The sequence below is a fragment of the Fundulus heteroclitus genome, unplaced genomic scaffold (assembly GCF_011125445.2).
Source record: "Fundulus heteroclitus isolate FHET01 unplaced genomic scaffold, MU-UCD_Fhet_4.1 scaffold_58, whole genome shotgun sequence".
Lineage (NCBI taxonomy): Eukaryota > Metazoa > Chordata > Actinopteri > Cyprinodontiformes > Fundulidae > Fundulus > Fundulus heteroclitus.
This window is the reverse complement of record NW_023397011.1, coordinates 1,828,243-1,848,700: the sequence shown is the minus strand read 5'-3', so window position 1 is coordinate 1,848,700 and position 20,458 is coordinate 1,828,243. Positions and strand designations below refer to the sequence as shown.

The following is a 20,458-nucleotide window of genomic DNA, read 5'->3' as shown; positions in this document are numbered from 1 at the left end:
GCAACCTGTCACAGAGACATCATCAACCACTAAGTCATATAAACTGGGTTTATTAAACATTAGATCTCTGTCAGGAAAATCCCTTTTAATTAATGACTTCATTATTGACAATAATCTTGATGTAATGTTTTAACAGAAACATGGTTACATGAATTTAATGAAGAAGCTATTCTGTTGGAGTCAACTCCTCCCAACTACAATTTTCTTTGTGAGAGCAGACATCAAAGGAAAGGTGGAGGAGTGGCAACATTGTTTAATGATTCACTAAAGTGTAAAAAGGTGTTTTTGAGAAAATTCAACTCTTTTGAACATTTGGCTCTCCAGGTAAAGAGCCTGGTATGAACTATGTTTCTGAATGCTTACAGGCCTCCTAAGTCCACATCAAACTTTTTTAGGGATTTTAGTGACCTCCTGTCTGTGATATGTGTTGATTATGACTGTTTAATTATTGTGGGAGACAACCCTGAAGACAGAAGTGCAAAAGAATTGTGTGACACACTTAGAAACTTTGGTTTAACTCAACATGTTAAACAGCCAACACACAAACAGGGACATATGTTAGACTAAAGGTCTAAAGATTTCTAAGGTCAATGTAACTGATGTTGCTTTATCTGATCACTTTTCTGTTACCTTTGAAAGCATAATTTCCTGTGACTCATTTACCCAAATGGACATCGTAAGAAAACGCACCTTTAAGGACAATGCCACAGAAACTTTTATTCAAGCTTATTCTGATACTTCAACCTTGGGCTGCAACTCAGTAGATACGCTAGTAGATAACTTTCGTTCTAAAGTCTCAGACATGATTGACTGCATTGCTCCAGTTAAAATGAAAGTTCTTTCCGGGAAGAAAAAATCTCCTTGGAGAAATGCTCCAGCAGTTAGAGGTGAAAAAAACGGGAGTGTCGAAAAACTGAACGCTGGTGAAGAAAAAACAGACTTCAGGTTCACTATGACATCTATAAAGAGAGACTTTACAGATATAACTTACAATTGAAAAATGCAAGAGAATCTTTATTCCTGAGATCATTACGAAAAACGTTAATAATGCTCGTGTCATATTTGCCACAGTCGACAGGTTAACAAATCCTCCTGTGTCCGTGACTTCCGAACTCCAGTCCACCAGGGCCTGCAATGAATTTGCCAACTTCTGTACTGAGAAAATCCTAAAAATTAGAGGATCACTTTGTACTTCCATATCAACACCAGAACCAATGCTGTATTCAGCTGGAACTTTTTCTGACAAAATGTCCCAATTCAGCCAAATAAACCACAAAAGCTTAGGGGAGATCATTCAGCAGCTAAGTTCCTCCTCCTGCTGCCTTGATGTTCTCCCCACAGCCTTCTTTAAGAAAGTTTTACTTGTCATAGCGTCTGAGTTGACTCAGATAATAAACACGTCCCTTCTGTCAGGTGTTTTCCCCAGTCCCTACAAACAGCAATTATCAAACCACTGCTGAAAAAGAACAATTTAGACAAACTTCTACTCCAGAACTACAGGCCCATCTCAAACCTCCCCTTTATCAGTAAGATTATTGAAAAAGCTGTTTTTCAACAAGTAAACACCTTCTTAACAACAACCAGCCGCTTTGAGGTTTTCCAGTCTGGCTTCCGTGCTCACCACAGTACAGAGACCGCCCTTATCAAGGTGTTTAATGACATCCATATAAATACAGACTGTGGAAGAACCACCGTGCTGGTTCTGTTGGACCTCAGTGCAGCATTCGATACTGTTGTACACTCCATTCTGTTAGAACGCCTGGAGAACTGGGTCGGCCTCTCTGGTACAGCTCTCAACTGGTTTAAATCCTACTTAAAGGACAGGGACTTTTTTGTATCAGTAGGTAACTTTACATCAAAGCGAAATCACATGTGGGGTTCCCCAAGGGTCCATCCTGGGTCCCCTCCTCTTCAATATCTACATGCTCCCTCTTGCTCAGATAATAAAAAAACAACAACATCAGCTACCATAACTATGCAGACGAAACACAGCTCTACATCACCATGTCATCAGGTGACTATGAACTAGTTCAAGCACTGAGTAAATGCCTAGAAGAAATAATTGCCTGGATGTGTCAAAGCTTTCTTCAATTGAATAAAAACAAAACTGAAGTAATAATCATTGGACCAATAGAGGAGAGATTAAAAGTTAGCACACAGCTTCAGTCGCTTCAGCTAGGACTGAACCACTGATCAGGCCCGAAACCTGGGCGTAGTGATGGACTCAGACCTGAACCTCCAAAAGCATCTAAAGACGGCTTTCTATCATCTGAGGAATATTTCCACGATTAAAGGACTAATGTCTCAGAAGGATCTGGAAAAACTAATCCATGCATTCATCTTTAGTCGAATTGATTACTGCAACAGTGTTTTCACAGCCCTGCCTAAAAAGTGGATCAGACACAGCTGCAGCTGATCCAGAACGCTGCTGCCCGCGTCCTCACCAAGGCTAAGAAAGTAGAGCACATAACCCCAGTTCTAAAGTCATTACACTCAGAGAATAGACTTTAAAATACTTCTGTTAGTCTATAAATCCCTGAATGGCTTAGCACCTACAGGGGTTAGACAATGAAACTGAAACACCTGGTTTTAGACCACAATAATGTATTAGTATGGTGTAGGGCAGGGCAGTCAAACTTTTTTACAGTAGCAGGCCACACACTATCAAGTAGGAGGGTGCACTTATGCCGGTGCCCGAGCAGGGAGGGGAGAATTTTGAAAAATAGTCTCCCTGATATATTTTGGAAGCTTTCAAGACAGGTGATTATTCAAACAATAGAGTCAGACTGCATTTTTCAAATTGAATAAAAGGCAAAAAAAATGTGAATGATCAATTCTTCAAAAACAACTTTTGTTTTTTTATTATTATTCTTAAAACATACTTTTTTCACATGATGTTATCATCATGTTTTAACAAGGTAAGGTAATCTCCATTTGCATAAAATTTGTTTAATTTGAATTACTAGCACCACATAAAACAGATCAGATTAGGTGAGGTCTATTCATCTTATTATTATTATTCACAGTTCTGTTCTAAAAACGATCATAACATTTCTTCACGAACAAAGTCAAATTTTTATGATAAAAATACAGGGTTGGAATTTGAAATTGAATTTACATGTTGAATTTATTTCAGTCATATTGCTCTTTCGATATTTCTTATCTCAGTTTAATTTCACTTGCACTCATCACACACACGATATCGTATCATCGACGAGGATTCTAGAGACGAACACAAAATGCATCCCCTGAAAAACTTTGATAATTTGCTGCTGTAATATTATATTTTATTATATGTAATATTGTAGATTTTTCAGAATCAAAAGCTAACAGATGTGCATAATCAAAAAATATCAGAAATACAATTATAGAGCATTCAGTATTGTAAGAAAGCCCACGCTGTTTCTGGATAAATACATTATTGTATGAGTTAAGTTCTATTCCGTTTTATGCCTCTTTCCTTGTAAGTTTGAAATGTCCCATGCTCCTGAATGCACCATAGCTTTCTGACGCTCGTGAATGCATCACACTGGTCTATGAACGCGGGGCTGTGCACGTTTGATCTTCCGCTTAAGACAATGCTTTGCAGTTTCAAAACTCACGTCTGCTTTCACGGTTTTATTGCACTTTTCGGCATAACACCGGTCTGTGTTTTGATCGGAAAAGTAGCATCTCGGTTGGAACAAGGAACCCAATCACTCGTTAATGTTGCTCTCAGTGGAGACAGATGCTAAGGTGATTTTTGGGTTTGTATAATCGGGGAAAAGTAGGCGGCGGCAGGAGCTGCTGTAGACGGCGATTTGCCGCCATTGACCGGTTGCTTTTGACTGCCCTGGGTGTAGGGCCTCCTTTTGCGGCCAATACAGTGTCAATTCGTCTTGGGAATGACATATACAAGTCCTGCACATTGGTCAGAGGAATTTTAAGCCATTCTTCTTGCAGGATAGTGGCCAGGTCACGACGTGATGCTGGTGGAGGAAAATGTTTCCTGACGCGCTCCTCCAAAACACCCCAAAGTGGCTCAATAATATTTAGATCTGGTGACTGTGGAGGCCATGGGAGATGTTCAACTTCACTTTCACGTTCATCAAAACAGTCTTACTGTGTGTATTGGTGCATTGTCATTCTGATACACGGCACCTCGTTCAGGATACAATGTTTGAACCATTGGATGCACATGGTCCTCCAGAATGGTTCGGTAGTCCTTGGCAGTGACGCGCCCATCTAGCACAAGTATGGGGCCTAGGGAATGCCATGATATGGCAGCCCAAACCATCACTGATCCACCCCCATGGGCCACCACCCCAGTCTGCCAATCCAGGGGAACTGCCCCCGATGTCCATGCAATGCTCCAGAGCCGCGTTAACCAACACAGCCACACAACATCCAGAGCCTTAAGGTACTCGGGGTGAATCTCATCCACCCCCGGAGCCTTGCCACCGACGAGCTTTTTAACAACCTCAGCGACCTCAGCACCAGAAATGGGAGAACCCGACCCAGAGTCCCCAGCCTCTGCTTCCGCAATGGAAGACGTGTTGGTGGGATTAAGGAGGTCTTCGAAATATTCCGCCCACCGACGCACAACGTCCCGAGTTGAGGTCAGCAGCACACCACCCCCACTATAAACAGTGTTAGTATTGCACTGCTTCCCCCTCCTGAGACGCCGGATAGTGGACCAGAATCGCTTCTAAGCCGTACGGAAGTCTTTCTCCATGGCCTCTCCGAACTCCTCCAACGCCCAAGTTTTTGCCTCGCCGACCAGCCGAGCCGCCTGCCGCTTTGACTGCCAAATCCTCGGTCTCCCCCTCCCCTCAGGTCAAGAGTCTGGGTGTCATCATCGATTCCTCCCTATCCTTTCAGCCACACATAAGCCCCATTTCCACTACCCTTGTTAAACCGATCCATGCCGAGCTCGGTCCGAGCTTGGATCAGTTAACCAAGCCGAGGTTCATCACCCTGCTAAGCAGAATCATCGCTGGAAATCGTGTGTCATGGTAGGGAAGCTAATATTTTTACGGATGGATGAAATGTCAGCTGCCCGCACGGAGATGACGCGGTCTGCACATATGCGCTCTTCGTTATCAGATAACCGAACTGGAACTCGGCTGCATATAGCGCGGTCCGGTTGTGTCTAGCTCAGTTCAGTTCAGTTTGGTTGCCATTTACACCCCATAGTTATCTCGTTTACCGAGCTCGGACTGGTCTCAGCTCGGTTAAAAAAGGGTAGTGTAAACCGGGTAATAAATAAGATTAGCCGGTCGGCATACTTCCACCTACGCAACATTAACCGCATCCGTTCTTCCCTCACCACTCACACCGCCTCTATCCTTATCCACAGCCTCATCACCTCCCGTCTTCATTATTGTAAGTCTCTTCTTTTGGGCCTCCTTCATAAATCCCTCCATAAACTCCAACTTCTTCAGAACTCAGCAGCTCGTGTCATCACCAGAACCCCCTCTTTTCATCATATTTCCCCTGTCCTTCAGCAGCTCCATTGGCTCCCAGTTCAATTCAGAATACAATTTAAAATCTTTCTGTACAGTCATGGCCAAAAGTATTGAGAATGATTCAAATGTTAATATTTACAAAGTCTACTTCTTCAGTTTTTATAACAGCAATTTGCATATAGTCCAGAATGTTATAAAGAGTGATCAGCGTAACAGCAATTAATTGCAAAGTCAATATTTGCCTAGAAAATGAACTTTATCCCCCAAAACATATTTCAACGTCATTGCAGCCCTGCCTTAAAAGGACCAGCTAACATCGTTTCAGTGATTGCTCCATTAACACAGGTGTGGGTGGTGATGAGGACAGGGCTGGAGATCAATCTGTCATGATTAAGTAAGAATGACACCACTGGACAAAAGAGGCTGGTGCTTGGCATCATTGTTTCTCTTCTGTGAACCATGATTATGTCTAAAGAAACATGTGCAGTCATCATTGCACTGCACAAAAATGGCCTAACAGGAAAGAGAATCGCAGCTAGAAAGATTGCACCTCAGTCAACAATCTATCGCATCATCAAGAAGTTCAATGAGAGAGGTTCCATTGTTGCCAAAAAGGCTCCAGGCCGCCCAAGAAAGACCAGCAAGCGCCAGGACCGTCTCTTAAAAGTTTTTCAGCTGCGGGATCTGGGCACCAGCAGTGCAGAGCTTTCTCAGGAATGGCAGCAGGCAGGTGTGAGTGCATCTGCACGCACTGTGAGACTCTTGGAGCAAGGCCTGGTCTCAAGGAGGGCAGCAAAGAAGCCACTTCTCTCCAGGAAAAACATCAGGGACAGACTGATATTCTGCGAAAGGTACAGGGACTGGATTGCTGAGGACTGGGGTTAAGTAATTTTCTCTGATGAATCCCGTTTTCGATTGTTTGGGACATCTGGAAAACAGCTTGTTCGGAGAAGACGAGGTGAGCGCTATCACCAGTCTTGTCTCATGCCGACTGTAAAGCATCCTGAAACCATTCATGTGTGGGGTTGCTTCTCAGCCAAGGGAGTCGGCTCTCTCACAATCTTACCTAAAAACACAGCCATGATCCACAGTTTTATGAAATAATGAAGACCACAATGTTTAGATTTAATAAATTGATCCTTATATTCATAACACATACACATACACACACACACACACACACACACACACACACACACACACACACACACACACACACACACACACACACACACACACACACATATATATGTATATATATATATATATATATATATACACACACATATATATATATATATATATATATATATATATATATATATATATATACACACACATATATATATATATATATATATATATATATATATATATATATATATATATATATATATATATATATATATGTGTGTGTATATATATATGTGTGTATAGATATATATAGATATTTATAAAGATATAGATATGTATAGACAGCTGTAACCTTGACCCATAGTTATATATAATCACACAGCTATTTATTTGGCTTATTTATAATATTTAAAAATCTATATATGCAAATCTATGTCTAAATAAAATAGTCTGTACTTTATGCAAGCTAAAAACCTTCAAAAAGAATGGTCTTGCACAGCTTTTTCCTAGTGTTGCCACTCTGCAGCTATAGTGTGTCCAGTTTTGCAACATGGTGTAGCCTTAGTTTATAGAAGGCAGATACAAGTAGTGAATCAGCCTGAATACATTTCCATGCAGCACAGGAATGAGGCATCTTCTCTGATCCACGTTCACTAAAACAGAACTTAGCTTTTTTCTGCCACATACAATATGGCGGTGACTCTGACGCGCGAACCTGCGCCCAACGGCGCGTCTATGTATATGATGTCTATGCTTTATACCACATGCAGTTGGGCCGCTATTTCCCCCTTACACTGATCCGTAATACAAGTGAAGTCATAAACCCTGTTACAATTGTTAATGTTAAAAACATGCAAATACTTATTTTCCCTAACATCTACCTGCCGCCTGTCTTTTAGTGATATGTGCCGAAAGGACAAGGAGTGTGATTATTTCTTTAACTTGGAGATTGAGGTGGTTCTAAAGAATGAAAACACATTGAAAATCCTGACTGAGCAAAACCTGTAAGTACATTTTATATTAAATAAATTATCAGTAATTATCTGATGACCAGATCAAACTTGATTTCTGACACTCAAACTGTAAGGGTTTATTTGCTGTTTGTCCCCAATCGGCAACCTGTGATGTCTGAAATTGTCCCCCAGACCGATCGTGGCACCAATGATAACTCGAGGGGGTCGATTATGGAGTAATTTCTGGGGGGCACTCAGTGCCGATGGTTATTACGCCCGATCCGAGGACTACGTGGACATTGTCCAAGGACGGCGAGTGTAAGTCAACTGGTGTTCCTCTAAGACTTGTCCCAGGTGTTGGTGAATAGGCTGACAATAAAGTAATTGAATAGAACATTACCTCAACCTAACCTCCTATAAGTTCTGAAGTTGAAATGTTTGTCAAATTCAGACTGTGGTGAACTCATAAAGTGGTGATAAAAAAGTTACTTTTGAGGCACAAAGTGACAATGAGAGATGGGGATATTCTGTAGTTGAAGCACACATAATTGAATCAGCTTCTACAAACCGATTCAGATCAGAAAACAAGGACAGTTTCTACTAAAGATTAGGTTTTACTTAAATGTCGAAAGGCCATCTGTAAAAGCCTTGATGGGTCTTGTTGCTTTAGGATTAGCAATTTAGCAGTGTCCTGTCAGTCTCTTCCTGATGTTGGATCCTTGTTTTTGTTTTGGAATTATCTTACAGGGGTTTGTGGAATGTCCCATATGTCTCCAGCGTATATTTGGTGAATGCGAGCCTGCTGCGGACAGAGCTGACAGACTACAAACTGTTTACCTCACAAAGCTTTGACTCTGACATGGCTTTCTGCCACAGCGTTCGTAACAAGGTCTGGAAGATGGGAAACATTTACACTTAAATTATGATTTTTAAGTTTTACAAAACATTATTATTAATTGCTCCTTCATAACATTTGACCTGCAACTCTTTTTGTTTCTTTATGTTAGGGCATTTTCATGTATGTAAACAATTTACACACATTTGGCCGCATGCTGTCAACAGAAAACTACAAGATGGAACATCTTCATAATGACCTGTGGCAGATTTTTGAAAATCCAGTGGTGAGTAAATGGATGAATGTTTTGATTGATGTAAAAAAGTGTTTTCCCTGGCGCGCTGGTGGTGCAGCGGGTAGCGCGACCAATGTATGGAGGCCTTAGTCCTCGACGCGGTCGACCTGGGTTCGACTCTGACCCATGGTCCTTTGCCGCATGTCTCTCCCCCTCTTGCACCCCCCCTTCCTGTCAGCCTACTGTGTTAAAAAGCAAGCCACTAGAGCCGTGAACCCCCCCCCCCCCCCAAAAAAAGTGTTTTCCCTTTCCTGATTTGTTTTTTTTTTGTATTTGTTTTCACACTTAAGTATTTTATAACACCAAACAAATTTAAGTATTAGTCAAAGACAACACATGTAAACACAAAATGCAGTTTTTAAATGAGGGTTTTTATTATAAGGGATAAAAACCTAAAAAAAAGTGATTGCCCCCACCCTGCTTACAACATAACTGTGGTTTATCATACCTGACTTCACCTTCTCTAACAACACCTCTAGCCACACCCAACCCTGCGACACCAACACCAAAACCACTGATGAGAAAAAACAAACATTAAGGCTCATCTCAGTTTTCCCAGAACACATCTTGATCATCCTCATGACTTTTGGGAAAACATTATGTGGACTGATGAGACAAATGTTTAATTTTTTGGAAGGTGTGTCTCGCGATACATCTGGCATTAAAGTAACACAGCATTTCAGAAAAAGAACATCATGGCAACAGTAAAATCTGGTGGTGGTGGCAGGGCCGGTTCTAGCCCTTTGGTTGCCCTAGGCGAGATTGAGTTTTGCGCCAACCCCCCCCCCCCCCCCCCCCCCCCCTTCACTTTTGCCGTGCGAAATACCAGTACTGTTTTCAGCATCTGTTTAGTGCTTCATTGAGTTGTGTTTACAGTTCCACAAAGAGTGCTGTGCGGTGAATTGTGCCTACAGTTGTGCAAAGTGTGTGTTACAAAATTGCAAATTGAGTGCAAAGCAGTGTTTGTTCTTTTAGTTTTGTGAACTCAGTGAGTGGATTTGCGATAAGTATTAATAGCTTTAGAAATTGTGCTATAAGAATCAAGGGTTGTGTTTAAGCATTCAGAAAAAACTGTAACTTAGCATGGAGTGATGCATAGACAACAAATACCAGAATATGTTTCAGAACCTTTTCTTTTTTATTATTTTAAATAATTTATTACACACTCAAAGTTAGGACTGTGCAAAAACACTCTTAACCATCTGTAAGGACACTTAGGTAAAGTATAACTAATAAACTGGATTTTGATGATTTGTACATCCATTTTGAATTCTCAATGCAGATAATCACTACAAAATATTTTATTTATATTAGTATCCTCCACCCATTCTCAAGCTAATAATATAGCACATAATTCTGCTGCATACATACTGAGATAATTAGATGTCCTTTTTGAAATAATCTTTGTCAGGAATCACTACTGCTATACTAGTTGCTTCACTCTTTGTCTTTTTATTTTCATGTATCTATGTCTACATGTGTTGTCTTTTAATTTTCATGTACCTGTTTATTCACTTGTGTGTAAATGCACCCCAGCAATCAAAAAAAATTGTTATGAGAAATTTTACCCACTGCTGCTTTTTTTTTTTTTTTTTTCTGCTAGCAGAGCTGGAGAAAATAAAAACTAAGCAGGTTGATGCAGCATAAGAGCCCCCATTACTGACAAGTTCCTTTGTGAAACCAACGATGATGCCATCAATCTCTCGTTCAGTCGATTTTCAAAAAGACCATGAAATAATTTTATTAGTAATTGCTTATATTACATAATAACCACAACAATTTTGTTTACACGCATGTTTTAGATTTTATTCTTTCAGCTTGGGTATTTTTTTTAACTGCCAACAGGTGACCTCTAAAGGTAAAGTCATCTTCATGTCCTGGGGGTGGGAAGTGGGCCCTTATACAGCTGACTGCACACGAGGGGATCACAACCCTGGTATCTTTGCCTAAATAGTCCCAACACCATCTCACAAATTGTCTATAGGCTATATGCCTATGCTGTTGCTTGTATTGGGACCAAGCAACCTGCAATGTCCAAACATTTAAACACACCGCTTCCATGCCAGGATGGTCTGTGATACAGCCAGGGATTTCTCCATCCATATCCTCTCTGGCTTCTTCCATCTTAGCAACAACCAAGCCGATTTCCTGGCAACAGATGCACTCTCTCAGAATCCATTATTGGCAGTGAGAACAGGAACACCTAAAAAATAAGATTGATTAATTGTATATTTGTATATGAATTACACACCATAACTGATTTGTTAAATTTACTATTAATGCATTTGTGGTAAGTTGGAAAATGATTTACATTTCAGGAAATATTTAGGCCTCAGTATTACTCAGTGTATATTTTTGATATATTATTTTTGACTTTTGTTATGCTAGTATGTAGGTAGGCAAAATATTAATGTACAGATACTGTTTTTAAAATGTTGTCAAGTGATTCTTTATGATAAGTAGCACCTCATCATTGGGCCTAACTAGGCCATGGCATAAATTCATTTTTAGTTGTGAATAAATGCTCATTCATTTTAGTGATACATTTTGTCCTCATCTCTTTATTTAAGATAAGATAAGATATACTTTATTAATCTCACAGTGGAGAAATTCACTTGTCACTTCGGCTCAATAAAAGGGACAAAAGACCGATTGTCGAGGGACCAAGCAAGTACATAGTGGAGGACACAGGTGTTGGATTCAAAAAGTGGGTTTTATTTACCCAAAGCACAAAAATATTTAACAAAGTCAGGAATTAAACTGGAATGCCATTAAAAGAGGTCAACTGAAAATACTGAACACAGACAAACACAAACAAAACTAACCTAATGAAATGACAAACAAGGGCCCTTAGATAATAGTTTAGCTAAACCATACAATACACATACACATACAATAGGGGAAAACAAAATGGCTGCCACGTAACTCAAACAAAGAAAAGAGTATTAGTACAACATAAACTGAATTGACCTTGCAGTGTTAATATGTGTGCACTCCATATAAATATTGTAAGGTAAAAAAGGAATAAACTATAATTAAGGAATATTTAAAGTAATAACTAAAGTGAATTAAAGAGAAAGCAAACTGTTGTAGGGTGTGTTCTTACCCTGTGTGGCTTGCCATCACACCGATTATCTTGGCGTTTAAAATAACACAAAACAGCGCAAGAAGACCTCGTTTATTTATTTTAATTTTATAATTTTGTAGACAGCTGCCAATTAAACTAATGTTACAACCTTGATATGATTATATGCGTTGTTTTACCGAAAAATCAATTATAAGCGCCGTGAAAACGGCTGCAATGCACACTCCCGACAAAGGGGTGGGGGGGGGGGGGGTAGATTTTCACAGGGGAACTGAATTTCGCACAACACCGGCATTTTAGCCATTAAATATCTATGGTGCCTAAAAGAAAATGATGTCAACATACGAAAAGATATTTGAACTGTGTAGTTAAAAGAAAAAACTTGTCCTACCATTAATCTAATCTCCCGACGTGCAATCTCTACTTCTTGTCCGACTCGCTGTTGTTCGTCCGCTGCCTTCTCCTCATCTGAAACGTCTGGGTCGAACATGTGTGGCTCCACAAATATTCTTCCTCCGATACATCAAAATGGTCTCCTGGTAGGAATCGCTCGGATGAAGTCAAAATTTTGCTTTCAGATTTCTCGTTTTGGCTATCGCATGTAGTGCTGTAATCCGTCATGTTGAGATGAACACTCACGTTCTGATGTCACGACTTCCGGGTTGGAGGGCGCTTGAAAAGTGATCAGAATCTTCTCTTAATCTTCACTTAAATGTGAAAAAGAAAATAAAAAAATTCGGTGGTATATTTATTTGTTCATATTTTGCTATATATATATACATATATATGATGTACGCTTCATAACTGGTTTAATTCGCTTTTTTTTTCTAATTCTATGATTAATGGGAAGTAAGCCTAAGGGCGACGCTAGAGGGTGCCCCCCAACACATTTGTCGCCCTAGGCAATTGCCTAGCTCGCCTATAGCAATCGCCGGCCCTGGGTGGTGGTGTGATGGTCCGGGGCCATTTTGCTGCACCTGGACTTGGAAGATTTGCTGTGATAAATGGAGCCATGAATTCTGCTGTCGACTGAAAATCCGAAGGAGAAGGTCCTGTCATCTGTTTGAGACCTCAAGCTGCAACCAACTTGGGTTATGCATCAGGACAATGATCCAAAACACACCAGCAGGTTCACCTCTGAATGGCTGAAGAAAAACAAAATGAAGACATTTTCAATGGCCTAGTCCAGGGGTGTCAAACTCATTTTGGTTGAGGGGCCACAAACAGCTTAATCTGATCTCAAGAGGGCCACACGAGTAAACTCATTGCAAGATTAAATAGAACTAATAAATGTGGACTTGTTGATTTTTATATTAAGTTAATTTCACTTTTACACAATATATTATGAATAACCTCAGCGTTTTTAAGAAAAGTATGTGCAATTTCAACAATACTTTTACTCAGTTAAACATTTACTTGTACATTATGCATAAGAACTGATCACAGTGATTATACAATGTTGAAAAACATTTATTCACATTTTTTGGAACTTAAAAACACTGTCCTGCATGACAAAATACATCAAACAGATAAAAATTAAGAAATGATTTGAATTTTTCCACACCTGAAGCTTAATCTGCTAATTAAAACACAGCGCCCCTCGTGGACAATATAGGAACTGCATATTTTCAATTAAACAAAGTACATGTTTTTTTCAATAATTGTTTTATCATTCTTTTCCTTTTATCTTGTCCACTTGTGAAAGTCAAATATGATGAGCTCTTTGTGGTATCTTATTGCCACATTGCCAGACAGGACACTGGGAATTTTTTTTTTTTTTTTTTTTTTTTTAATAATGATAATGCATTTAGCCACAGGGCCGGACTAAATTGTTCAAACATACGGCCCGCGGGCCGTATGTTTGACACCCCTGGCCTAGTCAAAGTCCTGACCAGAATCCTATTGAGAATCCTCCAGTGTGGTTGATTTACAACAATTCTGCAGAGATGAGTGTACCAACATTCCCCCACAGTGCTGGAAAACAACCATTGCAAGTTGTAAGTAAGTAAGTAAGTGAGTAAGTGGATGAACTGATTAAAAGGTTTTGTGTCTGTGTTGTTTGTTTCAGGACTGGCAGGAGCGCTACATTCATGAGAATTACACCCGCATGATGAAAGATAAGCTGATTGAAAATGTAAGAAAAAGAGAAAACTCAACAAATTGAAATCTGTGATTTTTCAATATATCTTACGTATTTGGTTGTGTGTTATATAAAATCTTCCAGCCATGTCCAGATGTCTACTGGTTCCCAGTATTTACGGATCTTGCTTGTAACCATCTTGTTGAAGAAATGGAACATTTTGGCAGGTGGTCAGGAGGTGGAAATGTGGTAAGTTGTTGTATGGATGTGTGAATGTTGTGAGCCTTAAGATTCCATCAAGGTGCGTCAGTGAGACACAGCCTGGGCGCTGTATTCAGATAAATCAATATTATGAGTTCTTGCTTTATTGTCATGGCCTGCCATGTCCACCCTAACAGATAAATTATGGACTGACATATTTTCTAGGATACCAGAATCCAGGGAGGCTACGAGAACGTCCCCACCATCGATATCCACATGAACCAGATTAACTTTGAAAAGGAATGGCATAAGTTCTTACTGGAGTATGTAGCACCCATAACAGAGAAAATGTTTCCTGGATACTACACAAAGGTGAGACTGCTGAACCAAAAACTGTCTGCTTCTAGGTTTGAGTTGGGAGGAATGCTTAAACAAAACTCTTGATCCAGCCCTCATTTCTTTTGCTATTGCAGTTTTGTTTCAATACAGTTATCCACCTGTCCATCTACTGTCCCCTCCAAAAAAAATCTGCCTTGGAACAGCAAGGGAGATTCCCTTGTTTTTGTTGTTCACTAAAATCATTTGGGTTTAAGATCAAAAGATGAGCAAGAGACAAGAGTTATGAATATCCGCTTTTATAATAATACATTCATTGTATTTAAAAAATGCCTTTCAGAACACTCTAGGATGCTGTGCAGAACAAGCAGAACAATAAAGATAAAACAAACAATACAGATAAAGCACAATCTTTATTGTGTGTTTATTCCCAAATATTGGCATGTGTGTGTTCAACTAACCTGGCCAGCCAAACTGAAAATGTGTAGCACTCTGATAATGTGTTTTGCACATTATCAGTCTAGTCCTGCTCCCATTAAATCCGTTTGGGGGAAGGTTTGAATTTAAGCAGAACTCTGAGCTGATTGGGCAAAGCGACACCTAGTGCCCACCTACCAAAGATTGGTTTTAGTCATATCAAATTAAAACCTAAGGAGCAGAAGTCATGCGAATCCACAAAAAAGTAAGCTAGTCAAGGCACTTCTTGCTCTTCTACTGTCAAAGAAGAAATTGTGGATTCTCACAAAACAGATGTGACAGCAGCAGCTACACGTGCGTCCTCCTGAGCTGCCATGTTTGTGTTGGTTCAGCTGTGGGCTCAGCAGCTCTTGTTTCGTTGCACCGGTATGTCCCGCCTTAAACCTCAATACTGCTAACCATTTTTGGTTTGGACACAGTCGGTTTAAGCGAGACAAGATGGATTCTTGAAAAATTCCACCAAAGTGCTCGGGGTGAGGCGGATGGGTGGGAGAGTGGGAGGGGTGTTAAGGATGAGTGAAAGCAGCAGCTACCTGAATCTGCCAAAAAGGAGCGCAGTGGGTCTCTTCTCTGCTCTCTCTTTTTTTTTTTTTTTTTGACTCCAGCCAGGTTTTCAGGAAGAGGCAGCAGCTGTCTGCCTGTGAAAAGTGGGGAGAGGTCTCATGGCAGCACTCACTGCTGCCACAATACAATAACGGTAGAACAACTGGTGCTTTCACATGAAGTTGGTAATGTTGCAAATAACAGAAAACGTTGCTAGATTTGTTTCTATTTGCTTTTTTAAAGAAAAAAATGCTGGAGGGGTCTGAAAAGTTGCAGAGTTGGCAACAGAGCTGAGGCTCAAGATGGAGCACTTTGTTACCCCGCAGCGGTAGAGCTACAGATGTCAGTTATGCTGGGTGACGTCACAAAAACTTTTGAACCAATAGCAGGAGGGTGCCACACTAACGGTTTTAGACACAAAAGCAGGATTTCAACAAATAGACTGTAATTTGTCAAAATAATGAGCAGAGGATCTATTTATAAAACATTGTGTGGAATCTATCTGAAAGTGTACAGACGTCCAAAAAAAGGAAGCAACATACAGAAAAAAAATCTGATTTAAAGAAATCATACACAGGCTCACCAGCATACAATTTACCTGTATAGATCACAGCTGCCTGGTCGTTTGCATACCTGGTTCCAGGGGCGGACTGAGACATTAATTCAGGCCCGGAATTTCATACCATTCCAGGCCATGCCACCACCAGCATAACCTAAGAACCTGCATGTGTGTTTTGTTCCCTTATAAGGCACCTGAAGGTTCGTGCTCTGGCTTCTTAATGCTGCTGTTCACCACCTCCATGCCAGCAGGAGCTATTGCAGCACTGCTACTTGTAAAAAAAAAATTATTCAAACCCACATAACTTTTAAATGTACTAATCAACTATTTAATGCATTGACTTTATTCACATAACAACAAATAATTTCCTTAACTCTGGGATTTCACCCGGTTAAACAAAGAACAATATAACAATGCTTTAAATATTTTTAGAATTTAAGTTTATGCAGGGTACACAAAATCTGAATTGAAGGACATGTTAGCATTTAATTTATTTTCCACTAGTTCTTTGTTAACCATATTTTAAAATTTTCAGTACCTTTAAAACCTTTAATTGAGTTTAATTGAGTCAGTTTGACCCTCGGTTTCCTCACAGTAAGACTAACCTCCTTTTTATTAAACTCTGATGCAGGATATGCTGCAGGATAGGATTTATGGGGTAAGATCACTTCCTAAATAGACTTGTACATAAAAGGATAGTTGTGTGCATATTAGTCAGAAGTTGTGCATAACAAACATTTGTAAACTCATAATAATTTAAATCGTATTCAAAAGATACAACATACAGTTTAAATAGTTACAACTTCAATAACTAATAAATACAAATTTCAAGTTTAAATTTGTGCTTTACTTTTTATGAACACAAACAGCAGCGGCTGCTTGAGAATACGGATTTTTTCTTTGAGAATACGAATTCACAACAGTGGTCTGACGTCACGGTTTCCAAGGCTGGTTAATGGAGCACAGAGTGTGAAGATAGGAGCCGCGCATGCGTTCTTCAGACTGATCGTCTCAGAATGCAACCAGCCGCAGCTTGATTCCAGACAGCGCAGAGTGTCTGATCCATACTCCATTCTGGAAGGTGGCGGTAGTGCACCTATAAGTTGTTTGCCAACCGGCATTAAAAAAAAGAGAAGAAGAAGAAGAAGAAGACAGCGCAGAGATCACAGTGGTAAGTTAAACACTCCCTTTTCTGCTGCTGCTGTTCTTCAAAAGTACGTTTTCAGATCGTTTGAGGCGAGAACATTATACTTTTAAGCTTCCCTATTTACAGAGTTGGTGCGTAATTTAACAAAAAGAGTTAGATTTATTTGTTTTGTGTTTATCAGACTGACGCGTGTTGCTTTATTAACTTAATAATTGCTGGAATAAATTGTAAATGTCTCCCAAGGATGACAGCAGCATATAAAATAGGGCTGGACGATAATTTAATAACAATATATATCAGTCGAAAGACGTGTGGCACAATAAGGGAAAAAAGGGTCGATAAAAGTTGGTTATAGAGACAGTTTTCCTTCCTTCCTCTTAGCCTCTTAGTTGATGCTGCAGTCACTGCTTCCTCTCAACCAATCGTAATCGCGGACCCAGGCAAACCGTCACAAACCGCCGCCCTCTCAAACCACAACACAGAGCACGTGAATATGTCGCAGCAAGAAGCAGGGGAGGAAATTGTCCCAAAACGGGGTTTTACAAGTTCGCCAGCCTGACAGAAATAAACCACAGTGAACTTGTTTCACACGTAAGCCGCTCACTGCTGCAGCAGCACAAGCTGTGCAGCCCCGCGTGACTCCGCATCATCTTCTTAGGAATCTTCTGGAAGTTCTTCCAAAACAAAGCAGGTATAGCAGCTAAACTGGGCTCCCTTCTTTGTGATAAAATGACAAAGCGTCCAAGTGGCGTAAGGACATCAGGCATGCAGTAACATGCTTCATAGTGATGGATATGCTGCTATTGTCTGCAGCTGAAAAACCTGGCTTCAAACAACCACTCGCCACTCTTGATCCGCGATATAAAGTTCCGGGCTGCAAATTTTTCTCTAACAGCGCTCCCTAACAGTGCCGGTCACTTTAGTTTATTCTTTGTCAGTATTTAATAACATCACCCAGGTCTCTTAAGTTGAGTTATTTTTCTTTAAAAAAAACTGTTATGGTTAAAAATGTTGGGTAAATAAGAATTTAACTGGGATTGAGTGTTTGTGTGTGATATATTAAAATTAAGTCATTTAGCAATATTATAAGAGCCAGGTTTTAAATCTTTTTGATAATTATCTATCCATCAATATGCATTTTTTTATCAATATGCTTTTTTCTATATTGTCCAGCTCTAATATAAAATCTATAAATAAATAAATTCTATAAATGTTTTTCCTGAGTTTCCTCTGAGTGAGGACACGAAGAATTGAGAGGAGAAAGAAAACATGTTTTAACTTTGGAACAGAATGAAGGTGTAACATATTCAACAAATTAACAGTTACTAACGTGGTTTAAAACAAATAACTTCTATTAACATCTTATACAAATAGACAAGACCTACAAACATTCAATTAAAATTGTTGGAATGGAAATTAATTCGCTAATTATTTAATGTATTTTTACAGGTGGTGAAAAAAATCAAATGAAGCAGCATGTGTACATGACTCCAACTGATCTACATTAGGTCAGATGTAGTCATGTTCACTTAAACATGCAGCCAGCTGCAGCAGCTCCCTGTCTTCAGCCGCCGGATGGCCATTCTCCTCTGGGTCAACCTCCTTGTCCTCCACGTCTAGCTGGTCCCCTGCCTTTATACAAATATTGTGGAGGATGCAGCAGGCGGCGATTACTTTTGGGGAAAACGTCAGGCGGACCTCCAGTACCCTTAAAAAGATGAAACGCCACCGTGTCTTCAGACCACCAAAGGCACGCCCAATGATGTTTCTCGCCTTGGCGTGGTGCCTGTTGTAGCGTGCCTCCACCTGAACTGCACCAAATATAAAATTAACTTGTAATTTAGGTAATATGCTGATATGTCTTAATTTTCTATCCAATTAATATAATGTATGTATCAATTGTGTGTCATTGTTGGCTCTATTTAAGGACAAGAAGGTAAGAGATCTTACTGGCAATCTGTTTCCCTATAGGATGCTCCGCAGGTCAGCCAGTAGAGAGTCACCAGCACCTCTATCTCCCGTGGCCATCCATGGGCCTTCTGGATGGGCAGCAGCTGAAGGAGGAGGACGATGGTGGCCCTTCTTAGCCTGACGGCTGGTTTCAGGTCCCCTTCATTAAAAAATATTTGGAGGATTGGCACAGAAGTGTTTATCCTCACATATTTTGTTTATTTTTCTTCCTGTAAATAAAAAATGCCAAGTGTTACCATAATTGTTTTTTCAATTCTCACCTTTTCACACCATAAAACTATATGTGGTTAACATGCAGATTATTATAGTTCTCAAGAAAGAAAAGGTCAAATGTATAGTAGTAAATGTAACAAATGGCTTCCCTTCTCTGGTATTTCTACCATTTCACTGAAAGAATTAACTGAACTAACTGCACATAATTTATAGATTAATCACTGTAAAGGTGGGCAGACAGAAATAACTTTTCCTTAATGAACAATGCTGTGAAGGTTAGTAGGTGCAACAAAGTAGCTTAACTCTACTCCCTTTACTGTTACTAATATATAAAAATTATGTTTTCATTTTAATTATTTACAGATAAATAGTCACAATTTCAACGTGATCACATGTTTAATACCATCCTCAATGATGTTTTTTTAAAGATAAAAGTAGGAAATAGGTTGTCAATCTTAAAAAAACCTACCAGTTGGCACAGACGCTCAACGTCGGACTTTTTATTAAAATTACACACTAACTCTGTAAACAGGCCACATAGGGAAGCTTAAAAGTATAATGTTCTTGCCTCAAACGATCTGAAAACGTACTTTTGAAGAACAACAGCAGCAGAAAAGGGAATGTTTAACTTACCACTGTGAGCTCTGCGCCGTCTGAAATCAAGCTGCGGCTGCGGTGCATTCAGAGACGGTCAGTCTGAAGAACGCATGCCGCGCAAGCCGCGTATGCGTCACGGTTTCCAAGGCCAACCAGCCTTGGAAACCGTGACGTCAGACCACTGTTGTGAATTTGTATTCTCAAAGAAAAAATCCGTATTCTCAAGCAGCCGCTGCTGTTTGTGTTCATAAAAAGTAAAGCACAAATTTAAACTTGAAATTTGTATTTATTAGTTATTGAAGTTGTAACTATTTAAACTGTATGTTGTATCTTTTGAATGCGATTTAAATTATTATGAGTTTACAAATGTTTGTTATGCACAACTTCTGACTAATATGCACACAACTATCCTTTTATTTACAAGTCTATTTAGGAAGTGATCTTACCCCGTAAGGATGGGCTTTTCACTGTTTGCCACTACTTTTTATATTATAGCCTACCTGCTTGTTTATAATTTAAAAAAAACTTCAGTTGCTTTCTCATTGCATTTTACATGGTCTATAAGGGGTCCGGCGCGCAACTTGG

At 39.7% G+C, this 20,458-nt stretch overlaps 1 protein-coding gene and 1 long non-coding RNA gene across 2 annotated transcripts in view; one reads left to right on the top strand and one right to left on the bottom strand.

Annotated features, from left to right (window-relative positions):
* Nucleotides 1-20,458, top strand: part of plod1a (procollagen-lysine, 2-oxoglutarate 5-dioxygenase 1a) — a 54,229-nt gene that overhangs the window by 21,491 nt on the left and 12,280 nt on the right. The window contains exons 11-17 of the mRNA XM_012856542.3: nucleotides 7,481-7,585; nucleotides 7,727-7,852; nucleotides 8,282-8,423; nucleotides 8,542-8,655; nucleotides 13,818-13,883; nucleotides 13,974-14,078; nucleotides 14,256-14,402. Coding sequence (XP_012711996.3) covers nucleotides 7,481-7,585; nucleotides 7,727-7,852; nucleotides 8,282-8,423; nucleotides 8,542-8,655; nucleotides 13,818-13,883; nucleotides 13,974-14,078; nucleotides 14,256-14,402 — 805 coding nt within the window. The remainder of the gene's footprint in view (nucleotides 1-7,480; nucleotides 7,586-7,726; nucleotides 7,853-8,281; nucleotides 8,424-8,541; nucleotides 8,656-13,817; nucleotides 13,884-13,973; nucleotides 14,079-14,255; nucleotides 14,403-20,458) is intronic.
* On the bottom strand, nucleotides 10,490-12,924 carry LOC118561184. The gene is made up of 2 exons (XR_004929847.1): nucleotides 12,141-12,924; nucleotides 10,490-10,867 (listed from the first exon to the last, which is right to left on the bottom strand). It is a non-coding gene; the product is annotated as an uncharacterized LOC118561184 (long non-coding RNA).